The sequence below is a fragment of the Dendrobates tinctorius genome, unplaced genomic scaffold, assembly GCF_039654945.1.
Source record: "Dendrobates tinctorius isolate UK_male_01 unplaced genomic scaffold, ASM3965494v1 ptg000070l, whole genome shotgun sequence".
Classification (NCBI taxonomy): Eukaryota; Metazoa; Chordata; class Amphibia; order Anura; family Dendrobatidae; genus Dendrobates; species Dendrobates tinctorius.
The window spans coordinates 70,882,662-70,904,604 of NW_027361738.1; the positions used below are offsets into that span (position 1 = coordinate 70,882,662).

General features: G+C 42.3%; 1 protein-coding gene across 2 annotated transcripts in view; it reads right to left on the reverse strand.

The window, feature by feature from the left end:
- Positions 1-21,943, reverse strand: part of MALRD1 (MAM and LDL receptor class A domain containing 1) — a 586,417-nt gene that overhangs the window by 443,718 nt on the left and 120,756 nt on the right. For both annotated transcript variants that reach the window (XR_012233447.1, XM_073581848.1), the window contains exons 10-11: positions 19,063-19,200; positions 7,686-7,792 (exon numbers count right to left, since the gene is read on the reverse strand). Coding sequence is in view for 1 of the 2 variants with exons in the window: in XM_073581848.1 (XP_073437949.1) it covers positions 7,686-7,792; positions 19,063-19,200 (245 nt within the window). In the remaining variant the exon portion in view is untranslated. The remainder of the gene's footprint in view (positions 1-7,685; positions 7,793-19,062; positions 19,201-21,943) is intronic.

Below are 21,943 nucleotides of genomic sequence, written 5' to 3' on the forward strand. Positions count from 1 at the left end.
TTGAGGCTGGAATTAAATGTCTCGCTCAAATGCATAAACTCGGGCAAGACATTCCTGTCCAAGGCCCTCTGCCGCTGGCGGGTAGTGCCCGCATAACCAGTGGCAGAGACCTGGGACAGGGGAACACCTGATGGCCCAGCTTCCTGGTCACCAGCTGTGTGTGTGTGGGACCTGCAAGGTGCTTCCTGGCTGTCGGATGGCTGGGACGGGTCAGAGGACGTCCGACGAAGGACCGCTCCAGGGCCAGGTTGCAGGGTGCTGCTCCAGGTGCTGTGGAAGAAAGGAAAATCATTACTACCATGCCTTTACAAGAAGCATCAGCTGTGGATTAGAAAAACACAGATTAATAAAAATAAAAACCCAAAATGTATAATACTTACGATCTTGTGGCAAGGACCGGTCTTAGGAACTGCAACGCGTGATAGTGACGGTATCTAGTTCTGGTCCTTGACGCAGATCCACTGCGAACCTGGCCCTCAGCACGAACATCACTGTTGAAGCGGTCCTTGATCGAACGCCAACGTGTTCGGACTTTGTCCACTGTTGATAAAAAAAAACAGTGCCGTCAAGTACAACAGTCACTGCTTCACAATTTAGCAATACAATAATCAAAGCAGTCACTGTACACCCCGATGACACTGTTGGGTTTCCTGCTAGAATACACCTAGCACGAAACCCAACAGTGCCGTCAAGGACAACAGTCACTGCGGCACAATGTAGCAATACAATACTCAAAGCAGTCACTGTAGACCACGATGACACTGTTGGGTTTCCTGCTAGAATACGCCTAGCACGAAACCCAACAGTGCCGTCAAGGACAACAGTCACTGCGGCACAATGTAGCAATACAATACTCAAAGCAGTCACTGTAGACCACGATGACACTGTTGGGTTTCCTGCTAGAATACGCCTAGCACGAAACCCAACAGTGCCGTCAAGGACAACAGTCACTGCGGCACAATGTAGCAATACAATACTCAAAGCAGTCACTGTAGACCACGATGACACTGTTGGGTTTCCTGCTAGAATACGCCTAGCACGAAACCCAACAGTGCCGTCAAGGACAACAGTCACTGCGGCACAATGTAGCAATACAATACTCAAAGCAGTCACTGTAGACCCCGATGACACTGTTGGGTTTCCTGCTAGAATACGCCTAGCACGAAACCCAACAGTGCCGTCAAGGACAACAGTCACTGCGGCACAATGTAGCAATACAATACTCAAAGCAGTCACTGTAGACCACGATGACACTGTTGGGTTTCCTGCTAGAATACGCCTAGCACGAAACCCAACAGTGCCGTCAAGGACAACAGTCACTGCGGCACAATGTAGCAATACAATACTCAAAGCAGTCACTGTAGACCCCGATGACACTGTTGGGTTTCCTGCTAGAATACGCCTAGCACGAAACCCAACAGTGCCGTCAAGGACAACAGTCACTGCGGCACAATGTAGCAATACAATACTCAAAGCAGTCACTGTAGACCACGATGACACTGTTGGGTTTCCTGCTAGAATACGCCTAGCACGAAACCCAACAGTGCCGTCAAGGACAACAGTCACTGCGGCACAATACAGAGCAGGGAAATACTCACTAAACGCCTTTTTGGCGGATGCTGTGGCGCTGTCCCAGCCATCCATCAACGCTGCGGCCACCTCATTCCATAGCCGCCGTGTCACCACATTGTCCTTGTACAGCCGGTCACGGCTGTCCCACAACGGCGAACGCTCCTGGACCAGGCTGATGAGCTGCTCATTATCCAGGTAGACGTCTTCATCCCGTTGTGGAACCTAGACAAAACACATTCATTAGAATAATCAAATTTAAATTGACTAAAAAGTTACAAAAAAAGAAAAAAAAAAAAGAGTAAAAATAGAAGATAAAAAAAAAAAAAAAACATTACAAATCATTTGATACTTACATTACGTATCACCACCGGGACTTGGCTTCGCTGCTCCTGCTGTTCGCCCTCACTATTCCCGTCCGCAGATGATGATGACGATGTCTGAAAGTTGAAAAAAACGTAAGAGATTTGGAGAAGCAGCAGATATACTTACCAGATGCACGAAAATAATCACCTCACGGTCTGCTTGCGCCAATTCCTGCCGCGATGGGGAATACTCCGATTCTGAAGACATACTGCATGTAAAAATAATAAAAATCATTAGTACATACATAATTTAAAAGGACAGGCATATAATGTAATATACTCACATTCTTCGCTGATATAATGTGTTCTTGGTTGAATGTCTGCTCTTCAATCTGTCTAGTGTAGTAGTGGCAGAGTTTTGGCAGGCACCTCCTTTATATAGCCTTTTTTTTTTGGACTTTAGAAGATTCTAACTAGGATAAAAAGTGGACACCACCCAAAAAACGCTGCGCTAAAAAAGCGCATACCTGCGCATGCCAGTGCGCACGTATGCGCATCCATAGGCTATAATGGCCATTTTTAGCGCAAAACGTGCGCATACGTGCGCATGCGATTTTTTCAAGGGCCAAAAAATGCAACATGCAGCGTCTGGAAAATACCATCGCACACCCCAAAAAAACGCAGCGCATGAAAATCGCATACATGCGCTTACAAGTGCGCAGGTATGCGCACCCATGTTAAATATAGGGGAAAAATCGCATGCGCACGTATGCATTTTTTTCCAGCGCTAAAAAACGCAAATGTGAAACCAGCCTTAGTCTGTGGGGCCATGCACATGTCTGATTTTTTGCTCGGACAGATACTGTCCAAGAAAAAAAAGCGCTGCATCGAGTTTGATCCAAGATTCTGATTTGCACTCGTAATGGAGAAGTTGAAGAAATTTTTTTCTCTATCTTCACTTCATCTGAGAGAATCAGATCACACTAGGCTGACACTCTGATCAAACTCTGATAATTGATCCAATTTTTTCACATAACAAAAAATAGGCTCATCTGCACCTGCTCTATGAGTGAGTTTACTGAAAAGCCTGAAGATTGGACCATAGAGGCAGAGAACAGATGTTCGAGGTGTTGGACTGCCACAAGAGAAGGTCTTTTTTTACACTGGAGTGGGCAGGGGAGGCATCCGTATGTGCGATGGTGACGTGAACTCAGGTTATCCCTGGGATAACTGAAAAATATTTATCCACAACAAGACTGTACCCAAACAGACTGCAATATTCGGTTTTGGATGAAGAAGGAGTTGTTCTTCTGGTTCGAACCCTTAGGCCGGGGTCACACTTGCGAGTGTGATGCGAGTCTCTCGCATCAATACCCGGCACTGCCGCCGGCACTCGAACCGTAGTGTGCGGCTGCATGTATTTCTATGCAGCCACACACTCCGGTCCTGAGTGCCGACGGCAGTGCCGGGTATTGATGCGAGAGACTCGCGTGAGTTTCTCACATTGTACTCGCAAGTCTGACCTCGGCCTTACAATGAATCCTCATAATGTCCTACAAGGTGTTAACAGGTTTCATCATGAAGTAGATGGCATTTGGTATCTTTTGCCCTTCTCTTCCTAACCTTACTAGTTCCCCTTATGGTTAAGTTTATTTTATCACATACAAACCTCTACAATCTACATAGTAGAAGAAGCAAAGAACTAAAGGTAAGAACCTCGCTGGTCCTCGGCTTCTTCACTGTTTAATAGATGAACAGACCAGACAAAATAAATTATCTCAGATATTCTAGGAAAACCTGAGCCACAAATTTGTCAAGTGTTTCTCTGCATCTCAGGGGAGATAATGATCTCTTTAGGTGATGTTATTTTATGGGGATGGTTCATAAAGTCATACGTCATCTTAGACACGTTCGTAAATCAACCCGGTGGCATGGTATTGGGTGGCGATAAATGATCTTTTATGAGGCGATGTAATCATTGTGATTGATAAAATCCTAAGTGAACGCAAAAGTGTCTGTATCCATGTGCCCGGTATATAAAGTATATGCAAATGATACATAGAACTATATATAAGTAATATAAATCAATAAATCATTTTAAAGAAATAAATACCCCCATAAAAGAAATACATGGGCATGACTAGAGGAGATGGAAAGGTCCTGGAGTTTTTATAAGAGCGGCTCCTATTCTGATGTTTTCAAGCCAATCATGCATTCCATCATTGACTTAAATTGCCACCATGTAATAATGTATTTTGCCTGTAGGGATACAACAACAGATGAGATAACATCCTTAAGAGGGCTCCAATAAGGACCCCATGATTAAAAATGGGGCATACTAAAAAAAATGACAAAATTGCGCCAAATAACTAGAATACATAAAATTACTTCAAGTGAGAGGACTGGAGTATATTTTCTAAAAATGTTGAGACTTTTTGAAAAATTGCAAATGATGAATAAAACAAAACCATCCAGAATTCTGTCTCTCACATACATGATAGGTTTTTCTTTAAGAAGCCCTCCTACTCTGCACTCATTACCTGTATAAATTGTTTGAACTCGTTGCCTGTATAAAAGACACCTGTTCACACACTCAATCAATCACAATCCAACCTCTCCACCATGGTCTCAGGCCAAAGAGCTGTCTAAGGACACCAGGGACAAAATTGTAGACCTGCACAAGGCTGGAATGGGCTACAGGACAATAGGCAAGCAGCTTGGTGAGAAGTCAACAACTGTTGGCATAATTATTAGAAAATTAAAGAAACACAAGATGACTGTCAACCTTCCTCGGTCTGGGGATCCATGCAAGATCTCACCTTGTGTGGTAAGGATGATTCTGAGAATCAGCCTAGAACTACACAGGAGGGCCTGGTCAACGACAGGAAGAGAGATGGGACCACAGTCTCAAACATTACCGTTAGTAATGCACTACACCGTCAAGGATTAAAATCCTTCAGGGCATGCAAGGTCCTCCTGCTCACACCAACACATGTCCAGACTAGTATGAAGTTCATCAGGGACCATCTGGATGATCCAGAGGAGGCATGGGAGAAGGTCATGTGGTCAGATGAGACCAAAATAGAACTTTTTGGTATCAACTCCACTCGCCGTGTTTGGAGGCAGAAGGATGAGTAGAATCACAGAATGTTAGGGAGGATAGGGACCTCAAGGGTCATCGTGTCCAACCCTCTGCTCAATGCAGCACAGGATTCACTAAACCATCTCAGACAGATGTCTGTCCAACCTGTTTGAAGACTTTCAAAGAACACCGTTCCAACTGTGAAGCATGGTGGGGGAAACATCATATTTTAGGGGTGCTTCTTCAATGGGGACAGGAAGGCTGCACCATATTAAAGGGAGGATGGATGGGATCCTGTATCACAAGCTTTTAGCCAACAACCTCCTTCCCTCAGTAAGATCATTGAAGATGGGTTGTGGCTGGGTCATCCATAATTGCAAACAAAGGTTTCTGTACCAAATATTAAGTTGTTTTTCTATTGCATCAAATACTTATTTCATGCTATAAAATGCTAATTAATTATGTAAAAATCATACAATGTGATTTCTGGATTTTTTTTAAAGATTCTGTCTCTCACAGTTGAAGCGTACCTACGAAAAAAAATTACAGACCTCTCCATTCTTTGTAGGTGGAAAAACTTGCAAATCGGCAGTGGATCAATTACTTATTTTTCCCACTGTATAAGATGGAAAATGGAATGTTGAATAAGATGCAAATAAAAAAGACGCAAAAACACTAAAAACACCACAAAAAAAAGAAGCAAATGCAATAATGATCAGGCCTTAAGTATTTTTTTTCATTGAAGGCTGTTGAAGGCTGTAGACCCCAAAATTCTCTATTAGAAGATAGGAAGAGCTTCAGCAGAAAGGGACATAATTGCAATATACTGCATGTCCCACTTTCCAAGTGTTGAACATGTTCACACCATTTTTGATGAGAAGTTGGGAAATTCCGCTAAGAAATCAACATAAAAACGCTTTCAAAATGTCTCTAAAAGGCTTCCTGTCAATTTTAAAGGGAAAACTCACCTATAACAATAGTGGTGCTGTTTTGTCTTTTTTTCCACTTCTTGTTTTTTTTTCCAGTGTGAAAAATCTACATGTCAACTCTTGCTGCATTTTTGTCTGGAAAAAGTAATGAACCCGAAGCAGAAAAAACACCCTATACACAAAACTGTTAAAAGTTGCATGAAAAGGTACACATAAATCAAAGAAAAATCCACATTTAAGCAACTTCAAGTGAGCCTAATATTGGATTATATACGGGCCCTTCTTCACCTTTCCTCTTGTTTAAAATATCCCATCGAGAACGAGAAGACCAATTTTGAAAAAAAAACCTTTTGCCTTAGTCTGTCAGCGGTTGGGGGTAATTAAAAAATAGTTTGTTTTTATTCTAGTAATTTCACACCACTCATGCCCCTTGGTAGATCTACACAAAGTATGTAACGTGACACGGGTGGTAGCCATGGGTGAGGTACTCGATTTCTGTGACCCAGCATGATGGGTGTCTGGACCTTGTCTATGGGGCTACGCCCTTGCAGGCCACTTGATATGCCGGTGACATGTTGAAAAGTTCAATGATGGAGACCACCACTTAACAATGAACTGACTTTTACAGAGCAATAACTTGGAGGGAATGATATAGAACAGATAGCGGGTGCATAACTTCATGAACGTTTCTCTTAATACATGGAACATCTTCATACACATTTTCTGTACCCTTACATTATCCTCTGTCTTCACCACCTCCCAGCATGGTACTTCAGGAACTTCCCAGATCCCCAACAACGATACTACAGTCAGTAAGTGAGATTCCTGTACTTCAATCACATCCTTTTCCCCTTAGGGGAGCTATTTTGCCATTATGGCTGTTAGGCCGGGATCACACTACCGTGTGTGATGCGAGAATCTGGCACAAGTCTCTCGCATCAACACCCGGCGCTACCGCTGGCACTCAGGACCGGAGCTGCAGCTGCATAGAAATACATGTAGCCGCAGCTCTGGTCCTGAGTGCCAGCATCAGTGCCGGGTGTTGATGGGAGAGACTCATGCGAGTTTCTCGCATCACACACGGTAGTGTGATCCCGGCCTTACTCAACTTCTCTGCTGACCAACGCCTTGGGACTACCACCCTGGGCACTTTCTTCATCTCACGTTCCCTGCTCTGATTCGTTTCATTACCTCCAGGATTTTCAAGCTCTACCGTATTGCATTACTAGGTTTTCTGCTCCTGGTCCCATCTCCGGAGACCCACTCACACCTTCTGTCACTTCCTCTTGCCTCTTGGTGGATCTCGCTTTCCATTACCTTGGTCTCCACTCACTCCAGGGACACATACATCATGCTACCCTGCTTACTTATCAGACCATAGGTCCGCTTCTAGGCCCTATCAGACCTCATGACATGAAATTGTTTCTGTCCTTTACTTTTGTCCCTCCCACTAAGGGCTAGTCCCAATTATAAACCTTAACTCTCCCTACTGTCAGACAGAATACCACGCTGACACTAATAACACATGTAAGGAAACATATCACACATTTAAATACATCACCACAATGTACATATCTTTAAGGGGAAATGTGGGCAAAACTTCCATCTTCTTACAAGTACACACTTGTGGGATGTGTGAATTAAAAGAAAAAGGTGTGAAGCATGTGTGTAATGCTGCCAGGAAAAATTAAAATATAAATTATCAAAAGATATTAAAGGGATGGATCACTTTTTCTTTGACTTCAACAAATATGTTGGGGAAAACCTTATTTGGCATTATATATAACTCATAGTTACTACCTGGCACTGAGATTCCGCAGAAGGCTTCACCAGAAAGTTACTTTTCAGCTGTGACGAGGCAGTGCTCTCTCCATTTATAGAGTTCGCTCTAAAGTATATGAAGTGTCCTAAGAGGTAAAAAGAAATCATTAGTATGCACATGTATACACAGAGCACGTGGCTGCTATGGGTTCTTGGTTAAAGGGGTCCTAGTTTTTGGAGTACCAAGCACCGGTGTAGGAACTTCACTGTTAGCACCAAATGTGTGGCGAAAAGTAGGCTGAGGGTCATGGAAAGGAGGGAAGAGTGGACGATTTTTTCCTATGGTTTGGGACCCCATCTCATCTGTATTATTCACAGACTCATTATAAGGCCGGAGTCACACTTGCGAGAAACTCGCACGAGTCTCACGTCTCAATACCCGGCACTCGGACCGGAGCGCTCAGCTGCATAGAAATACATGCAGCGGCACACTTCAGTCCCGAGTGCCGGCGGCAGTGCTGGGTATTGAGTCACAAGTATGACCCCGGCCTAAGGAATATATATAGGATAGTGCGTAAGTGAATCAGGGACTTTTCAAAAGGTATAAAAAAAAAATAATTATCCGAATGATATCATTTTGGATTTTTGCATCTCTTCTATATACAATACTCTGTAATGTTTGTACTTATCCGTAAAAACATATTGTACCACACCAGAACTACTGTACAATAACACACACGAGTTTGTCTGTTGGTAATGGGTTTTATATAGGGCCGCAGTTAGACCATGTTCACACATTGCGTTTTTGCAGCATTTTTTTCTGCAGGCAAAACCTGATCTCTTGGCAATAAAGGAGCTGCTTGCAAATAACAGGTTTTGCTGTGTGTTTTGCTGCATTTGCACCAGGTACATTTGTCTCTTGTCCATGTCAATAAAATTTAGTGTCCCCTCTCCCCCAAAATGCAACTTCCTAAGTTTTTTATACCAAAAAAGCAGCAAAACCTGATACACCATGATTAAGGTTTAATTGCTGACACGCGTTGGTCATATTTCTGCCTCTTGTGTTACACACATTGTTTTTTCATGTTTTTAAGAAGCAAATAAAAACTGTTTTTAATACATCAGTGGATTGTTTCATCGCTGGAGCACATCTCTTCTTTTTTTTCTGCTGATTGCTGATGCCCTGGACTGGGGCGGCTCCATGCAGAGGACTTCCACTATTACAGACCAGTATGCTGTGGTGAGCTGACTTTCCTTTTCCCCTACCCTATCTTTTGATAAAAGAACTTCACATGTATGATCTTTTCTTCCTCGGGTAACCTCTGTAGAATTATCCTAAGATGAGTGGCACCAGGAGATTAGCTTGGTGTCCGGAGATTCTCTTGGCTGAATGTGCCTACATGTGTCCATCCAGTGGTTATGGATGTGCGCAGCAATCTGACGCAGGTTTTTCTAGCATGTCATGGTAATGCATTGAATTTCTATCATGAGAAATTGTAGAATTTAAAGGGATTGTCCACTACCTGGAATAACATTTTTTTTTAAATGAAATAGCTAACCCTGTAAAATAAAAAAAATGTATGTAAAGCACTGTGGAATATGATGACGCAGTATTAAGTCACGTGAGCACCGCAACCAATCAGTGGCTGCTATTGAGCTTCCGAGCTCACACTTCCTTCACTTGTCTGCCATTCTTCCGATGAAACAAAGAGCACAGCAGCCCAATGGCGGTGGTCTGATGGTGGTCTGCAGGGCTCACATGGCATAACAACCCCAGGCAGACCTAGCACCGATATTATTAGAGGTTTGCCGGTATGGAATATCTATTTTTTTAATATTTTACAAGGGAGACTACTTCTTTTAAAAAAAAGGGGTTGTCCATGTAAGTAAAATTTATGGAAAGGTAAGAGTGGATATATCTGATGATTCCAATGACAGTCTCTGGAATGACAGATAAGCTTTGGAGAAGACAGATGAGTTTTGAGACAATGCCAACAGAAAAAACAGCGTCTCTCCGAATCCTGACACTTGGGATACAGTTACGTTGGCTGTTGCCGAATAATAAGACCCATAAGCTGCACTTTTTATCCGGAGCTGCACTCCAAACAGAGAATTGTCTTGGTTTATACAAAAAAAAGTTGGATACAAATCAATTTTTTTCTATTTTTTTTTCTCCTTTGGAGAAGTTTGTTTTTTTCAGTTACTGCCTCTGATAACAGAATGTTTTGCGAGTTTCTCCAGTATTAAATTGTCCTGTGTATTCTGCTGGCTTTCGATCTTCTGCGCTGTATTATTTATAGCCATTTGCTTTTACCTTTCTGAGCCGTTCCTGACTTGCATAACCCTTTCCCCAGGATCATAAATAAATGAGAATTCATCTGTGGCAACAACAGAATGAATATTCCTAACAGATCCCCCACAGTAATATCTAATTTATTGGACAAGTTACCCTCAGATACAGTATCACCGTATTTCTATTCCTTATCACTCGCACAGTGAGATATTGATGAACAATATGGTTTATTTTAAGACAGGTGTTCCATACAGTAGACTTAATCCTAAGTGTCGGAGAGTAATGCGAGCCAAATTTATTGTAAACTTTGGTGCATCTTGGGCCATTCCAAATACAGAAATTAAAACCCAGCCTTACTATGAGCCCATGTAAATTTGCAATATAAATTGGTCATATGGTCACCTCCTCACTTCCTCAGACAGCTGTTTCATACAGAGTCGGAGAATAAAGCGCGCCAAATTTATTGAAGCTCACACCTCTTGTTGACTTTGATGCATCTTGGGCCGAAGGCAGAAATTAAAACCCAGGCTTACTATGAGCCCATGTAAATTTACAATATAAATTGAGCACATTTCTGAAATTAGTTTTAGGTCAGATGGTCACCTCGCATCCTCTCCCTTAACCCTGCTGATACTTGTAGCCACTTTTCAAAAGACAGGTGTGAAAAATGTAAAATTTTGGTGTAAAGGGACGTTCAAAGATTTTGCAACTCGCCAATCTAGAGGAAAAAAAATCATAACAAATTCTGACCTGTTTGGTTTTTTAAACTTTTTTGTAAATTTCCTTTTCCCTGGTTAAAATATAGCTTTACAAGGAATATATACTGTGCAGATGGATATATAGAAATCTAGGAGATCCAAGTAGAGATCCAAATTTGTACCATTACTGTGGGGTTCACATTTTTCTATGTATGACCCTACACAGTATAGATTTCAAAAGGATATATATTAATCAAGGAAATAACAAATCAATCAGGTTCCAGGCTCTAATTGGTGTGATGGGAGCTCACTCCTGTCTTACCACTTGGATGTCATTAAGGCCGGTATCACACTTGCGAGAAACTCGCATGAGTATGGGCACCTCAATATCTGGCACTGCCGCCTGCACTCGGGACCGGAGTGTGCGGCTGCATGTATTTCTATGCAGCCGCACACTCCGGTCCCGAGTGTCGGCGGCAGTGCTGGATATTGAGGTGTTATGAATGAGTCACCGTAGGAGGCAAAAGCAGAAATACAAGCTAAGTCCAGAAAACCAGAGAAGTTGGCAACTATCAGATTGCAGACCCCTGAACCTATCAACACAACTAGCAGTAGCTGTGGGGGGTTCCTACGATGCCCTAGACCCCTTGATCACAGCCGGAGAATTACATAGGCCTAAAGAAAGAAAGGGGAAATCTAAACTGCCCCAGAGCAGACCCCAAAGCAATAGGCAGCCCCCAACATATAATGACGGTGAAGCAAGATGAAAATACTAACACAGACAGAAAGATAGACTGAGCAAAGACGGGGCCCAAAACTACCTAGATAGGAAAGGACAGGAAGGCTGCTGTCTGCAATCTGCCAAAACCCTATCAAAGACATAAGCCAACAAGCTGATATGAAAAAGGCCCTGAAGCAGCTAGGCTTCAAAAACTAAATCAGCACTCAGGTATTTTCAGAAGACAGAGCTAAATGAATTCAGCACACCCCAGCAGGGAATGGCAGAAATCCAGAAAAACAAAGCAAAACAAAGTCAAAGCACCAAAGCAAAAGGCCGAGCAACAAACTTAGCTTTAGAAGAGCAGGAGTTCAGACTGGTCTCCAAGGATCCCACAGAGAAATCACCCGCAGGGCAGAAAGGCGTTGGCAGCCTGATATCTAGTCAGTAACTCCACTCAGCCAGTCATCATCATCAGCCTCAGGTGTTTGATAATCAGGCTCACTACCTTTCTTTACCAGAAGAGGGAGTTCCTCGGGCCTCAGTAATGAAGGGGAAAATGAACTCACAACAGTACCTCCCTCTTGAGGAGGGGTCACCGAACCCTCAACTACGCCGCCAGGGCGATCAGGGTGAGCCCGATGAAAGGCACGCACCAATCTTTTGGCATGAATATCAGAGGCAGAGACCCAGGAATTATCCTCCTGACCATAACCCTTCCACTTAACCAAATACTGGAGTCTCCGTCTAGCCAGACGGGAATCCAGTACTTTCTCTACCTCATATTCCATGTTACCTTCAACCAATACAGGGTCTGGAGGTGCCACCCCCGGAACAACAGGTTCAACAAACCTCTTCAACGAAGATTTATGGAACACATTATGGATATTAAATGTGACAGGAAGAGCCAAACGAAAAGAGACCGGATTAATAATCTCCACAATCTTGTAAGGTCCAAAAAATCTAGGTTTAAACTTAGGAGAAGCCACCTTCATAGCAATATTTTTTGATGATAACCACACCATATCACCAACCTTAAATTGGGGACCAATGGTCCTATGTCGGTTGGAAAACTGCTGGGCCTTTTCCTGGGAGAGAGATAACTTATCCACCACTTGGTCCCAGATCTGGTGCATTCTCTCCACCACAGTGTCAACACCTGGGCAGGCAGAGGGCTCCACCTGCCCTGAAGAAAATCGAGGATGAAACCCAAAGTTACAAAAAAAAGGTGACATCAAAGTGGTAGAACTAGCTCTATTATTTAAAGCAAATTCGGCCAAGGGCAAAAATGAAACCCAATCATCCTGATCAGCAGAAATAAAACATCTCAAATATGACTCCAAGGTCTGGTTTGTTCTCTCTGTCTGCCCATTGGTCTGAGGGTGAAAAGCAGAGGAGAAGGACAACTGAATTCCCAGCCTGGAACAGAAAGTTATCCAAAATCTAGACACAAACTGGACTCCTCTGTCAGATACAATGTTCTCAGGAATCCCGTGCAAACGAACCACCTGTTGTAAAAACAGGGGCACCAACTCAGAGGAAGACGGCAACTTAGGGAGTGGTACAAGATGAACCATCTTAGAGAACCTATCACAAATCACCCAAATAACAGTCATCCTCTGAGAGACAGGCATATCAGAGATGAAATCCATTGAAATATGGGTCCATGGCCTCTTGGGGACAGGCAAAGGCATCAACAACCTACTAGAGCGAGAACACGATTTAGACCGGGAGCACGTCCCACAGGACTGCACAAAATTCCTGACATCACGAGACAAGGAGGGCCACCAAAAAAACCGACTCACCAGATCTCTAGTACCAAAAATACCTAGATGACCAGCCAAAGCAGAGCAATGAACTTCAGACATCACTCTCTTCTTCCACTGGTCAGGAACATACAACTTTCCACTGGGACAACGCTCAGGTTTGTCCTCCTGGAACTCTTCCAGAGCACGTCTCAAATCGGGCGAGATGGCAGAAAGAACCACCCCTTCGCCTAAGATGGTAGCAGGCTTGGTCACCACAGGAGAATCAGCAAAGAAGCTAATAGAGAGGGCGTCTGCCTTGACATTCTTTGTTCCAGGAAGAAAAGAAACCACAAAATCAAAACGTGTAAAAAACAAGGCCCACCTAGCCTGTCTAGGGTTCAAACGCTTAGCCGACTCTAGGTAAATCAAATTCTTGTGGTCAGTGAGGACCACGACTTGATGCTTAGCGCCCTCCAACCAATGTCTCCACTCCTCAAATGCCCATTTCATGGCCAACAGTTCCCTATTCCCCACATCATAGTTACGTTCAGATGGAGAGAACTTTCGGGAAAAGAAAGCACAGGGATTCATTTTAGATGTTACAGGATCCTTTTGGGACAAAACAGCTCCTGCACCAATCTCAGAAGCATCCCCCTCTACCTGGAATGGAAGTGAGACATCAGGTTGCCGCAAAACCGGGGCGGAGGTGAATCTTCGCTTCAGCTCCTGAAAGGAAGAAACAGCCTCCGGAGACCAATATAACACATCAGCACCCTTTTTAGTCAAATCAGTCAATGGCTTGGCAATACTAGAAAATTTTGCTATAAATTTCCGATAAAAATTAGCAAAACCCAAAAACTTCTAGAGGGCCTTCAAAGAAGTGGGCTGAACCCAATCGTAAATGGCCTGTACCTTGGCCGGGTCCATTTCAATAGTTGACGGGGACAAAATAAATCCCAAAAAAGAAATCCTCTGTACTCCAAAAAGGCATTTAGATCCTTTGACATACAGGGAATTCTCCCTCAAGATCCGGAACACAGTCCGAATATGTTCCACATGAGAATCCCAATCCTTGGAGAAGATCAAAATATCATCCAGATAGATAATCAAAAATTTATCGACAAAATCTCGGAAAATATCGTTCATGAAGCACTGGAAGACAGAAGGGGCATTAGTGAGCCCAAAAGGCATCACCAGGTACTCAAAATGTCCCTCCGGAGTATTAAACGCCGTCTTCCATTCATCCCCATGCTTAATGCGAATAAGATTATACGCCCCCCTGAGGTCAAGCTTGGTAAACCAGCAAGCACCTTTAACTCTGGAGAATAGATCAGAAATCAGGGGTAACGGATACTGATATTTAACAGTAATTTTGTTGAGGGCACGATAATCAATACAAGGTCTTAATGATCCATCCTTTTTGGCTACAAAAAAAAACCCGGCACCTAAGGGTGACGAGGATGGTCTAATATGACCCTTCTCCAACGCCTCCTTAATATAGGATCGCATAGCCTCGTGCTCGGGTACAGATAAATTGAAGAGCCGACCCTTGGGAAATTTACACCCCGGGCTCAGTTCAATTGCACAGTCATAACTCCTATGAGGAGGCAGAGACGCAGACTCATTCTCACTAAATACATCATAAAAGTCCGCCAAATAATCAGGAACATCATGCGACTGAGGAGAGGTGGAAAACACCGGAGCCTCACTAAAGGCACACCGACAACCCCAACTCACCACAGACACAGATTTCCAATCCAAAACTGGATTATGAATCTGTAACCAGGGAAACCCCAGAACAATAGTATCATGCAGATTATGTAACACCAAAAATCTGCAATTTTCTTGATGGTCTGGGGCGACCCGCATTACCACCTGGGTCCAAAACTGGGGTTTATTTTTAGCCAAAGGAGTAGCATCAATCCCCCTCAAAGGGATAGGCGTCTGCAGAGGTGTCATCGGAAATCCACAACGTTTAGCAAAATCCAAGTCCATTAGGTTTAGGGCTGCTCCCGAATCCACAAAAGCCTTGGCGGAAAATGTGGACAGGGAGCAGATCGGAGTAATAGCCAGAAGAAACTTAGGTTGAACACCCCCAACAGAAAACGTGTGTGCAAAGCGTTTCTCTCGTTTAGGACAGACAGAAATAATATGCGAGGCATCTCCACAGAAAAAACACAACTTATTACGCCTTCTGAACTCCTGACGCTGCTCTCTGGAAAAAACTCTATCACATTGCATAGGCTCAGACATTTGTTCAACAGGTGGCAACACCTTTCGCGCAGCTTTGCGTTCGCACAAACGCCGATCAACCTGAATGGCTAATGACATAGAATCGTCAAGACCAGAGGGAACAGGAAATCCCACCATAGTATCTTTTACGGCTTCTGACAATCCCTTCCGAAAGAGAGCAGCCAAGGCATTATCATTCCAGGTAGTAAGTACTGCCCACTTTCGGAATTTTTGACAGTACAATTCTGCAGAATCACGACCCTGGCTCAATGCCAGCAGGGTCTTTTCAGCCTGATCAATGGCATTAGGTTCGTCATACAACAACCCCAAAGCTTGAAAGAATGCGTTCACATTAGTCAGAATAGGATCATCTGGTTTCAAAGAAAATGCCCAATCCTGGGGATCGCCACGCAGCAAAGAGATGACAATTTTAACCTGCTGCGCGGAGCTCCCTGACGAGTTAGGCTTCAAGGCAAAAAATAATTTACAGTTATTTTTGAAATTCAAAAATTTAGACCGATCCCCAAAAAATACATCAGGTGTAGGAATCTTTGGTTCAGCAGCATGTGAATGAGCAAGGTAGGCGGAAATTCCCTGCACTTCCGCAGCGAGCTGCTCCACACGATCAGACAATTGCTTTATCTCCATTGAGAGAAAAAAAAATTCCCCCTACGGCCTCAGAGATATAGAGGAAAAAATATACACTTTTTTTTTTTTTTTTTTTACAATTCTTTCCTGCTATTGAGTACCCTAGAATCTGCGGTATGGCGGGTGATTCTGTTATGAATGAGTCACCGTAGGAGGCAAAAGCAGAAATACAAGCTAAGTCCAGAAAACCAGAGAAGTTGGCAACTATCAGATTGCAGACCCCTGAACCTATCAACACAACTAGCAGTAGCTGTGGGGGGTTCCTACGATGCCCTAGACCCCTCGATCACAGCCGGAGAATTACATAGGCCTAAAGAAAGAAAGGGGAAATCTAAACTGCCCCAGAGCAGACCCCAAAGCAATAGGCAGCCCCCAACATATAATGACGGTGAAGCAAGATGAAAACACTAACACAGACAGAAAGATAGACTGAGCAAAGACGGGGCCCAAAACTACCTAGATAGGAAAGGACAGGAAGGCTGCTGTCTGCAATCTGCCAAAACCCTATCAAAGACATAAGCCAACAAGCTGATATGAAAAAGGCCCTGAAGCAGCTAGGCTTCAAAAACTAAATCAGCACTCAGGTATTTTCAGAAGACAGAGCTAAATGAATTCAGCACACCCCAGCAGGGAATGGCAGAAATCCAGAAAAACAAAGCAAAACAAAGTCAAAGCACCAAAGCAAAAGGCCGAGCAGCAAACTTAGCTTTAGAAGAGCAGGAATTCAGACTGGTCTCCAAGGATCCCACAGAGAAATCACCCGCAGGGCAGAAGGGCGTCGGCAGCCTTATATCCAGTCAGTAACTCTACTCAGCCAGTCATCATCATCAGCCTCAGGTGTTTGATAATCAGGCTCACTACCTTTCTTTACTAGAAGAGGGAGTTCCTCGGGCCTCAGTAATGAAGGGGAAAATGAACTCACAACATTGAGGTGCCCATACTCATACAAGTTTCACGCAAGCGTGATCCCAGCCTAAGGCAAATAAACTGCTTTCGATTGGAGATAACTTCAGTCGCAGAAATTACTCACAGGCATCTGCTGTGTAAAACAGCCAGCACCAAACAAGTATGGAGTGTGCTCAGAGCACAAATTTATATCTTTACCTCATTTTTATCCATTCTTTTTTAATTGTAACCCTTCTTCTAAATAAATATATTTTTATTCAAATCACCTGTGAAGACCAGATCTTTGCTAGGAGCGCATAATTTCTGTATCAGTGTTGAACACTCATCTTTTTATTTTTATAAATCTTCTTTAAGATACTTCTGTATTCTTTTTCCCAGAAATGTATTAGAAAGCTAGCATCTGGGCGTTATCAGTAGGAGGGGGTAGGGGGGTGTCCCTGACGGCCTAGCATTGCCCAATCATTGCTACCAGTGTAACAGAACACACCCCCTTGGGGAATGGTACCAATGAATTGTCAATTATTTACTCTTTTCTCAGAACAATAACAGAGATATGGCACAGTGCAGAATTTTACTTGACAATGCTCTGGAACTTTTATTACAAGAAGAATACAAGCATGTACTAAAACAGACATGTTTCGAGAGCTGACAACTTTTAAAGGAACATATAATCAGAAAATTAACTATTTTTTACATCAGATTTTTGGGTTAAATATATTTATTTTATAAACTTAAGCAATTTTTTTTATATCACAATCTGCAATTTAAAAAAAAAATTAAGTTTTTGTTATGATAGTGTAGCAACTCAGTTAGGAAAATAACACCCTGAAAATTGCAACTGACCCTGCCGGTTCCCGTACACACTACAGATCCTGACCCCGCAGTCCCTAGTGGTTCCTGCATGAGCAGAGATAGCCTTAACCACAGACTAGACAATGGTAACTCAGATCTATGCTGCCTGAAAGGCCATTGAGTGCTTCACGTTTCTCCTAAAGAATCAGAGGGCAGAGGAGAGTGTAAATTACCTACAGAAGGGAAAGTGTGCTGAAATGGAAAGAGATCGCAGAGTGAGTGAAACAAACCATAAAATACAAAATAAAGGATAAAGTTACGTACTGTTATAGAATATGTTGCCTACTTCCTAAAAATAAACAGAAGATAGGTGTAGGGCGGAGAACATAAAGAGCAGAGAGATAAACCCTAGCTGGTCTTTCACTGACTGGCTTAAACTACAGCAGTATTATTATTATTATTATTTATTATTATAGAACCATTTATTCAGTGGTGCTTTACTTGTGAAAAGGGGTATACATAATAAAAAACAAGTACAAGCAGTATAGTTGGATATCTAAATGGGACTATCACCAGCAAAAAATACCAGCAGTGGGAAAGTGTATAAAGTTGCACCCAAAAGGTGATAGTGCCAACAAATGAGTAAATGAAGACAGCTGTTACCCTAAAAAGACTGAAACAAAGATAACAGAAACTAAACACCCAGAGAAAGGGTGTATCTGCTGTTGTTCATTGAATAGGGTAACAGGTGTTTTCATTTGCTCATTTGTCTGCATGATCACCTTTTGGGTGCAGCTTTATATACTTTCCGTCCGCTGGTAATTTCTGCTGGTGATAGTCTCATTTAGATATCCAACCAAACTGCTGCAGTTTATGCCAGATGCAAGCCAATTTTCCAATTTTCACACTGGCCAGTTGAGCAATTTTAGAATCATACTTCCTGTTTTTTAGTGAAAACTTTTCAGAAGTCTCTTTGCCATCAGAGGCAGGATTACAATTACAGGTATCACCTCTATACACAGGTAATAGTAACACATAATCCACCAATCACGGGAGGTGATGTAAACGCTCCCGTGCTCCCCCTTTATTCAAAAGACTTTTACACACATTCATTAAAGCTAATTTACATGTGAATTTCCTGAAAGGACAGGAAGCATGAATCTAGAATAACCCCAGTGGCCAAAGTAAAAATTGCAAGTTTTTTTGGGGGGTTTAATACAGATTGTGATGTGATATTTAAAAAAAAATACCTATACATTTCCAAAGTTTGTTTTAAATATGTGTTTAACACAAGATCCTAATTTAAATATTAGGAGATTTTCTGATTATGCATTTCCTAAAAGCATACCTATATATGATCAATGTTGGATGTATTACTTACCGTTTTCTCCATTGGTTGTATGGTCTTTATTAATATCACTATATATGTTTCCAGTTGTTATTTTCCAATCCAAACCATTGGAATTTAGTGGTTCCCAATCACAAAAACCAGTCTCAAAGTCACATGTGTTCAGATTTTCTAAGGAAATAGAAAAAAATATGAAGATTGTGCTTTTAGGATTATTGTATCTTACGTTTGTCAGTGTTCAGATACTAATGCCTGGACGGCAAGAATAGTTCAGGTCCCCCAGCTTTGGTCACTTATAGCCTGCTGACGACACGCTATCGAAATCAGAGGGTATGGAGCTATTATTAAAGTTATTAAAGGATTATACACTATAGTCGGCAGATTTCGCTTGCCAAATTTCCTATCCATTTCGTTGACTCTCACGTAATCCAGGCTTTGGCAAAGATAAATGCCATTAAATCAATGTGTGGCTTTGCAGCTGATAGACTGATTCTGAGCTAAATCTAAATCATCTGTCAGTCTTTCCTATGGATTCTTGTAAAAATTGTGGCAAGTTCAACTTCAATAAATTAAATTACTCCAAATAGCAAATACAGTTTGCGTTCAGAACATTTGCAGACGCAGTGCAGCAAAATGAAGGATTTCTCCCCTTAGGCTCCCACTACTCCAATCAGCTTGTGGTGTCATTTAATCCTTTATATCTTGTTTTATAGGTCATGAATATATAGCTGGATTTTTTTTTTTTACATTTTAAGGAGTAACTATACCTAATGTTCGTCCAAGTAACTTTTCAGAATGAGCGGTCATGGGGAATAGCGCTATTTCTGACAATTGCATGGTTTGTGGCCTGCATATTAACCAGGTTTCCCCAGTGCAAGCTCTGAAAATTAATTTGGGGTGGCGTCTCATTATGTTAAATTGTTAAAGCTGCAAGGTGCTTGTAAAAAAACAACTTACCTCTTTTTAAAAATCCTCTACATTTTAAAGAACACAGGGATTTTTAATGTTATTCTGTATTGTTCATTTGCTAGGTTACCAGCTACGTCAGCCATCTATCAGCAGTAGTTTGTCTCCAAGGCAAGCTTAGGAGCTTGTAAGCGCTGCACTGAAGCTGTCTCAATCTCTGGATTGGGAGAGCTTCAGTTTCCCTGCGCTCTTCCAATGCTGCAGAGGGAAAATTCCTCTGGTTGCAGCATGGGACAGTGCAGAGTTTGGGCCAGCAGCTTAACTATTCCGCTCTTCAGAACTGCCAGTCTTCAGGGGTGCACAGCTTTCCAGCAAGAATCCGTGAAGTATAGGAACTAAACCCTTTATATTGCACGTGAATGCAAACTGGTGGAAGGAGATAAATTGCTATGACTATATATGTCTCCCATACACGTTATGGCATGCAAGGATTCTTGCTTTTTATTCTTTAGTTTGCATACAGACTGAATCAGCAGTTAGCATGGAGGACATTATACACCTGTACTTAGTAGTGTGCATGTGAATCCAGCTTTGGGGTTAGATAAAAGACTTGGTAGAAAGTTCAGCACAATCTTTCTGTGTCTCTCTCTGCTTGTTTTCCTACTCTGCTGCTCCGCCTTCTCTTTCCATCTGGTATAATAGAAGCTATAACTTGACACCTCACTATGCTTACAGTCTGTCTATGTTAAGCAGTAAAATACTAACCAGCCCCTGTATCCTGTTCTTCCCGACACTACTCCTCTCCCGCTGTACCATCTTCTGGAAACAGCTCCTGACTGAGGTAACAGTCACAAGCTCTCTATGTAATCCTATGAGAGCCTTGTTCTGTCTCTCAGAGACTTACATTGTGAAGTGACTTCTATCTGCCCAGTAAAGACTGGAGGGGTCCGGCACATCACAACTAGCAGAACAGGACTGAAGCTACGCCAAGAGCAGAAGGAAATGGCGGCCAGTGAATATTCTAGGCAAGGCCCATACATTAGTGATACCACCACCTGAGTGGTGCACATTATCGTTAAAGATCACCTTTACAATTACCGTAAAAGATGCAAAAATAGTATTTAAAAAATATGTTTAGGTACATGTATGAGGGGTTATACAACGTTCTGTTCTCATGGTGTTCCAGTGCAACAGCTCCCACTGATTCCCCATGAAGCCTGCATATGGCAGCCGCAGCCAATCAGTGAACTTATATCTCTGGCGTCACTGATCAGCTACCGCGTCCATGATACCAGTACTACGGCACATGACCACGTAGACCACTAACTGTCTGCAACACTTACATGGCAACCTCCACGCTGGATCATCAAGAATTCAGAGATGAGTATAGTTCTTTTTGGAGTTTTAAAACATTTTCAGCTGTTTTTATTTATTTTTTTAATCAAAAGATTTGTTAGCTGCCTTAATGCATAATTTATAACATGTCCATGATATACAGTATGTGACAAATGACTACGAAAAAATCTGTCCCAGATTAGTTTACAACCATGAGGAATCCTAATTATATATAGTGTTATATAGACATTGTATAGCACTGTTATGTAATTACTTTATGGATTGAGTTGTTATGTGGTCATTGTATGTTGGTAAAATATCAAATGTTGTCTTTATTCCATCAAAGTTAAAAAAAAAATCAAAGACAGGATGGTCAGCAAGCAACACGTTTCGAACACAGTTGTTCCTAGTCAAGCTTGACAAAGAATTTTTTGATGGAATAAAAACAACATTTGGTATTTTACCAGAAGCTGGAACTCCTCCTTTTTCCACATTGCCAACACAAGTGGTCGGTTCCATGTACACTGGATCCTCATTTATTTCATTGGTAAGCTGGCATTTGGCATTACCTTCTTTTTCCTGTCTGAATTAATCAATCAATGCCTGGTTGCCTGCTTTGTTCACGATAAGACCAGGCCACTTGAGCAAAAATTGAATACTCAAAAATGTGTAT